Source organism: Pongo abelii, chromosome 1 (genome assembly GCF_028885655.2).
Source record: "Pongo abelii isolate AG06213 chromosome 1, NHGRI_mPonAbe1-v2.0_pri, whole genome shotgun sequence".
NCBI classification, from domain to species: Eukaryota; Metazoa; Chordata; class Mammalia; order Primates; family Hominidae; genus Pongo; species Pongo abelii.
This window is the reverse complement of record NC_071985.2, coordinates 222,354,225-222,361,342: the sequence shown is the minus strand read 5'-3', so window position 1 is coordinate 222,361,342 and position 7,118 is coordinate 222,354,225. Positions and strand designations below refer to the sequence as shown.

Here is a 7,118-nt window from a genome sequence, read left to right as displayed (position 1 = left end):
GCTTGAGGCCATGAGTTCGAAATCAGCCTTGCAAACATAGTGAGACTCTCCATCTCTACAGAAAAAAAAAATTATTTTAATTAGCCGGACATGGTGGCACACTCCTGTAATCCCAGCTACTTGGGAGGCTGACGTGGGAGGATCGCTTGAGCCCAAGAGTTTGAGGTTATAGTGAGCTGTGATCATGCCACTGCACTCCAGCCTGGTGACAGAGCAAGACTCTGTCTCTATCTAAAAAAAAAAGGCCAGCTCCTGTCAGGTGCTGGTTGAGCACTGCTCAGGTCAATGTCAATTCCCCAGCACTTCCTGCCGGCCCCAAGGAGCTGAGTGGGCTTCAGCTGCCAGAGAAAGTTCTTAGGCAGAGAAGTGCGGTGCTGCTGGATGAAAGGATTGATGTGTGCTGAAGCAGTGAGATCAGGGGCTACGGGCCTCTGCTGCTGTGCTGGAGACAGAAGAGCTAGAGGCAGAAGAGTGGGAGCCAGTGTCCGAGGGCAGATACTGAGTTTGGTTCTAGAAATGCTCCAGGCAGCTGTATGGGGCAGGCTCCAGACCCCAAGGGAGAAATGGATCACTTGGTGGAATAAGACTGATTATTTAAGCTAAGGCAGTGGATGAAAAATCCTAGAGAGAGGCTGAGATCTACAACATGAACAAAGACAAATGGCCAAGTTCATGTCATGGTTTAGACCCAGCTCTGCAGGAAGAGAAATGCATTTTTTTTCCTTGCCACAAATCATTGTCAGAAAGGCCAAAGCGGGTGGGGCATGGTGGCTCATTTCTGTAATCCCAGCACTTTGGGAGGCCGAGGAGGGCGGATCACGAGGTCAGGAGGTGGAGACGATTCTGGCTAACACACTGAAACCCCGTCTGTATTAAAAATACAAAAAAATTAGCCAGGCGTGGTGGTGCACACCTGTAGTCCCAGCTACTTGGGAGGCTGAGGCAGGAGAATCACTTGAACCTGGGAGGCAGAGGTTGCAGTGAGCCGAGATCGCACCACTGCACTCCAGCCTGGGCAACAGTGAGACTCCATCTCAAAAAACAAAACAAAACAACAACGAAGGGTCAAAGCGGCCATAAGAGGGAGGGAGAGGGGCTCAGTGTACCTCGAGACTGTCCCAGGTGCAAAATCACTGACATGAGATGAAGCTTTCGGGCCCAACGTGGTCCTGACTTCTGTGACCTCAACACTGGAGACCTGAAAAAACCAGTTCACTCTCTATTGAAGCTTCTTCCAGCTCTGAAGCCACGGACTAAATCTCCTTGGTCTGTTTTCACCAACATGTCTTTCTGGAAAGATTAAAATAACAAGAGGCCGGGTGCAGTGGCTCATGCCTGTAATCCTAGCACTTTGGGAGGCCGAGGCAGGCAGATCATTTGAGGTCAGGAGTTCAAGACCAGCCTGGTCAACACAGTGAAACCCTGTCTCCACTAAAAATACAAAAAAATTAGCCAAGTGTGGTGGTCCACACCTGTAGTCCCAGCTACTTGGGAGGCTGAGGCAGGACAATTGCTTGAACCCAGGAGGCAGAGTTTGCAGGGAGCCGAGGTCATGCCACTGCACTCCAGCCTGGGTGGCAAAGCAAGACTCTGTCTCAAAAAATAATTAATAAATAAAAAATAAAATAAGATAACAAGCTTAAGTCTGGGCACAGTGGCTCACACCTGTAATCCCAGCACTTTGGGAGGCCAAGGTGGGAGGACTGCTTGAGCCCAGGAGCTTGAGACCAGCCTGGGCAACCTGATGAAACCCCATCTCTACAAAAAATTAAAAGTAAAAAAAAATTAGCCAGGCATGGTGCATGAACGTATGGTCCCAGCTACTTGGAAGACTGAGGTGGGAGGATTGCTTGAGCCTGAGAGGTTGAGGCTTCAGTGAGCTGAATTCGTGCCACTCACTGCACTCCAGCCTGAGCAACAGAGAACTCTGTCTCAAAAAAAAAAAAAGAAAAAAAAGTGTCTATGGAGATAAATCATTTGGCAGCTTCTTTGGGAGACAAGGTTGGTAACAGGGAGTCAGGGAGATTAAGGCCGTGGCTACAGCTACGTGGGGAATGGTTAGGGAGGGCTGGTTTTAAGGGCATCCACATACAGTGTGTGTACCACAAAGCTGCCTGCAAACACCAACCACGTGGAGAGCTTGATGAGGCGTCACTCACTGGGTACGGCAGGCTGCTCACTACCACTATCCGGCTCCAACTGTCACATCTGGCTCCTTCACAGGTCACTTTGGGGTCCTCTTTCCTTGCTTAGGGAAAGGACCCAAGTAACAGGATGTATGGTGTGTACAGCCTCCACCATCTGAGCCCCATTTATGGATGAGCCAGGCTCATCTGCAGGAATTTGAAAATGCTGACTGGGTTTGGGGAGTATTTTGGGAGGGGTGTGTCCTCATCACCTGAGCAGAGGGGAAAGGCCACCAGCAGGCAGTGGCCCCAGATGTTGAACTGAGTGATGCCACCAGGAGGGGGACCTCCGCCCACCCACAAGCCTAATTCACTGGCTTGGAAAAAGCTGGGTGGGACAGTGGTTAGGGGTCCGGGTCCTCGAATCTTGGCTCTGCCACTTGCTAACTACATGACATTGAGAAGCTATATATCTCTGTGCCTTGGTTTCCCCATCTGCAAAATGAGGGATGTAAGAGTTTTAACACCAGGCCAGGCACGGTGGCTCATGCCTGTAATCCCAGCACTTTGGGAGGCCGAGGAGGGTGGATCACTTGAGCCCAGGAGTTCGAGACCAGCCTGGCCAACATGGTAAAACCCCATCTCTACAAAAAATACAAAAATTAGCTGAGGGTGGTGGTGCATGCCTGTACTCCCAGCTACTCAGGAGGTTGAGGCGAGAGAATCGCTTGAACCCGAGAGTCAGAGGTTGCAGTGAGCCGAGATTGCACCACTGCACTTCAGCCTGGATGACAGAGTGAGACCTGTCTCAAAAAAAAAAAAAGAATTTTAACTCCTTCGTTGTTGTGAGGTCTACATGACTGTGCCTGGTACGTGAATGAGATCTTCATGAATATTAACTATTCTAATTACTCATTGCTCTCCCCGGGTCGGAAACATTAGACATGACTCACAGTTGGTGGAAAAATAAGCTGCCCCTAAAACCTCTTTTTCATTTCTTTTATTCTCTTTTTTTGTTCTTTTGTTTTTTGAGACGGGGTCTCCCTCTGTCACCCAAGCTGGAGTACAGTGGTGCAATCACAGCTCACTGCAGCCTCCCCCCTTCCAGGCTTAAGCGATCCTCCCTCCTCAGCCTCCTGAGCAGCTGGGACCACAGGCATGCACCACCACACCCAGATAATTGTTTTCATTTTCATTTCTTGAAGATATGGGAGTCCCATTATGTTGCCCAGGTTGGTCTTGAACTCCTGGGCTCAAGCCATCCTTCTGCCTCGGCCTTTCAGAATGCTGGGATTACAGTGTGAGCCACCGTCCCTGGCCTAAAACCTCGTTTTTGAACAATTTTTTTTTTTGAGATTATGGAGTTTCGCTCTTGTTACCCAGGCTGGAGTGCACTGGTGCAATCTTAGCTCACTGCAAACTCCACCTCTCAGATTCAAGCGATTCTCCTGCCTCAGCCTCCTGAATAGCTGGAATTACAGGCACACACCACCATGCCCAGCTAATTTTTGTATTTTTAGTAGAGAGGGGGTTTCACCACATTGGCCAGGCTGGTCTCGAACTCCTGACCTCAGGTGATCCTCTGGCCTCAGCCTCCCAAAGTGCTGGGATTACAGGCGTGAGCCACCACACCTGGTCTAAACAATCTTAATTGATGTCATTAGATATCCATAAATCCTCAGATGCACACTCGGTGAAAATGATAAATAACACAAAGTTCCACCCTCTTGGTCCCTCTCATTCAAAGAAACATCTGATGAGAACATCAGAAAGGACTTGAGAGTGAAGTTCAAGAGCAGGAGTGTGGGACTCAAGAGTCGGAGAGCACAGGCACAAGAGTCACCTGGATCTCCGTTCAGTTCCCAGCATCAGCGCTTAGTCACTGTGTGCTCTTGGATAGGATGCTTGGTTTTCCAGGGTCTCAGTTTTCCCGGGTCTCAGTTTTCCCATTTGGAAAATGAGCATAATAATAGTGGACCTCATGGTGCCTTACCCCTCAGCTGAGCTGGAATTATAAATGGCATTGTGAGAAAGCGAATGACATGAGGCCCTTCCCAGGAATCTGAAAGGAGAGGAACTCAGCACTGTGGAGGCCTGGATTGCAGCGTGTGTGGGAAGGGGACCCATAGGGGAGACGGCTTCCCCACTGATTAAGGCAAAGAGAAGAGATGATGCAGCCCCAGGGGAGGGGCACCCTAGAAAGCTGGGCTGATCGCCAGACCCCTCTCACTTTGTGGGTTGGAGTTTTGAAGGCTCCTTTGCAGGATGACCCCAGGAATTGGAGTTTCAAAGCTGATATTTGGGGCAGGATGGAGGGCTCACCCCCATATGGGAATGTAGATGAGCAACACCCACACACACTGCCCCCAATCGCTAACATTTTAGCTGAGACCTGAAAGCAATAATCCCCAGGGAGAGTGCTTTAATGGTGGAATTCCAGGCAGAGCAAGGATGAGTGGAGAAAATGGCTGGATGCGTGCCCTCAGGTTCCACACATACTTCAGGGCCATTCTACACCCAGGAAGAAACTGCCCTGCTTTGAAAAGCAGTTTCTCCCAAGTGCCTCAAGTGCTTGAGATATTTAATAACATTTCAGAGCATTAAAAACTCTGAAAGAAAAGAAATCCTGCTACCTCTGAGGCCACATCCCCATCCCACCATGAAGATGCCTTGAGATCACAGGGCTTTGTGGTTTTAGTTGGGTTGGTTTCTTTGAAATGAGGGATTATTTTTAATGCGCCAAGACAAATCAATTTCAAAAGATAAAGCTTATAATGTTGACTTTATTTCACCGTGGAAATTTTGTGCTAAAAGGTAAGAAACCATCTTATATAAAACAATCAAATAAATACATAAATACATAAAAAAAATGAGTCACTTCAAAGGCGGCCACAGGGTTGAGGGAAAAGCCCCTTGTGGAATCAGAAGCAGGTGTCTGCAGCCAGGACTTCCTCTTAATGCCGCCTCAGCACTGTCAGGGAAAGAGAGAGAGTGATGATGGTTAGGGTGGGAGATGGAGGCAGGGGCTGAGCTTCCCTCATCGTGTGCCACCCACCACCCTGTTAGTCATCAGATGTTTGAGGCTTAATGCAACTCTCTGAGCCTCAGTTTCCTCATCTGTAAGTTGGGGATTATCATCGCTCTGGTGATCCTGCTCTCTGCCTTTGAGACTACAGGCAGTTTAGAGGAAGCCAGGAGGAAATGTTTGGTTCTCTTTCTGCACCACTGGTGGGCTGCCAAATGATAAACAGACCCCAAAGGAGATTCTGCCCCTTTGATAAGAGGTAGGAGGTGGGGAGAAGGTATTGAGGGCATGGTAATGAAAGAGGCCCACATTTACTAATTCCACAAAGGCACCCCTTGGCCCTGAAGGCTGTTAACAAGAGGAAGTGATGTCCAGGTGACATTTTCTCAGAGTGTGGTTCCCAGAGACAACAAACCCCAAAGTGACTCTAACAGTGTCACACACTGGAATGGGGGCAGGCAGACGGGGTGGCAGGGGGTGCTCACCTTTGCAGCCCAGGCCACTGGAGGAGCTGATCCGGTCCATCTTCCTCCCAAAGCAGCCAGACCCTTGCACCGTCTTGGGGCTTCGTGGTGCCCGCAGGGTGTAGAGGATCATTTTGTGGTGCCCACGGATGCCCTCGGTGGCTACCTCCCGGGCCTTCCAGACACCTGTGGGACGGGGGCTCTCCTGGAGGGGCTCCAGGGATGTCTGCTCCACCTGCAGCTCCGACAGTTTGCCCTGCAAATGGTTGCGCTGCTCCTGCAATGGATGGGGGAGTCCAAGCCTCAGGGACCCACCCCTGGGCTCACCAGCCCTTCATGGCACCCAAGTGAACCGACTGCCTTGGGTACAGGGTCAGGGCACCCAGTCTCTCCATTTTCTGATTCCTTTATCACTAATTCCAAAGGAAAGATGAGGGCCTCTTGGGACAGCAGGTGAGGACCCTTTCATTGCTGCTGTCCAATCCCCCTGAGTTGCCCTCTGCTCTCACCTGTAACCCGGACGTTTCCAAGTCCAAGGCTGAACCGGGGCTGCCCAGCGGGTGGGAAAGCCCTCCCAGGAGAGCCACGTGCAAGAAGAGCAGGAGCAGGAGCGCCCGGGAAGGTGCTGTCTGGGGATCCATGTCTCTGGAGGGACTGCGGAGGCTGCTGCTGCTGCTGCTTCTGCTGCTGCTGCAATGAGTCTGGGTTTGCTTCCCACCTGCCCTCAGCCTGCGGGGTTCTCCTCCTGGCTCCTCGGGACACCGTGGCCTTTTATCCTGGAGCTGAGTGTCGGGCCTGCCCTGCCATGCAGGGTTATCTCTGATTTATCCGCCACATTCCGGGCCTCTGAGATCAGGGCCCGGGAATGAGCCCCTCCGCCCCTGCGACGTGGGAGGTGGAGACCGGGCAGAGCCGACCTTGTATAGAAATGGGCCGGGTGGGGCCGGGGGCAGGAACGCGCTGGAGACACAGACAAGTCCCCGTCTCCCGCTTCTTCCTTTCCTGCAAATGTCCGGGTGTCCTAGGTTGGCTCTTTCCTCCTGCCTCCCCACCCCACCGTTGCTGGAAAAGGCAGGGAGAACCCCGGCTTTCCGAGGCCCGACGTGAGCGCGGGGCGCACAGGGTGACTCACAGCGAAAACAGCCCCGGCCAAGACCCCGCCACCCACGGCGCGTCTCCCCTCCCCGCGCGAGTTCCCTGGACCGCACGTAGCGCAGCACCTGCTCGCCGCTGTGCACCCTGCCGGCCTGCGGGTTCTCGGGGGCGCCCTGGCCGCTGTCCGTGGTGCTGATCGCCCCGAGGGAACTTGGAGCAAACCCTCAAGAGCTGCTCTCTTCAACGGGATTTTCAGGCCAGAAAGACCTGCGTGGAGCAGGGACAAGAGACCTCTGAGATCTTTCCCTATGCTCTCACAACCCCCCATCCTATAGCCCTTACAGCAACGGGATGCTGATTCCCCAATGGCAATTCATTAAAAGCCTGGGTATGACCAGGAACTTCTGG

General features: G+C 51.9%; 1 protein-coding gene across 1 annotated transcript; it reads right to left on the bottom strand.

Annotated features, from left to right (window-relative positions):
• Positions 1-4,889: 4,889 nt before the first annotated feature.
• NPPB (natriuretic peptide B) lies at positions 4,890-6,907 on the bottom strand. Its single transcript, XM_002811489.4, has 3 exons — positions 6,125-6,907; positions 5,637-5,892; positions 4,890-5,097 (listed from the first exon to the last, which is right to left on the bottom strand). The coding sequence occupies exons 1-3, from the start codon at positions 6,254-6,256 to the stop codon at positions 5,081-5,083; spliced, it is 405 nt and encodes a 134-aa protein (XP_002811535.1). The 5' UTR covers positions 6,257-6,907; the 3' UTR covers positions 4,890-5,080.
• Positions 6,908-7,118: the final 211 nt, after the last annotated feature.

Coding starts and splice junctions, on each gene's coding strand:
- NPPB (XM_002811489.4), bottom strand. CDS start 6,256: ATGGATCCCCAGACAGCACCTTCCCGGGCGCTCCTGCTCCTGCTCTTC. Junction 5,893..6,124: donor TGGAAACGTCCGGGTTACAG/GTGAGAGCAGAG, acceptor CATCCATTGCAG/GAGCAGCGCAACCATTTGCA.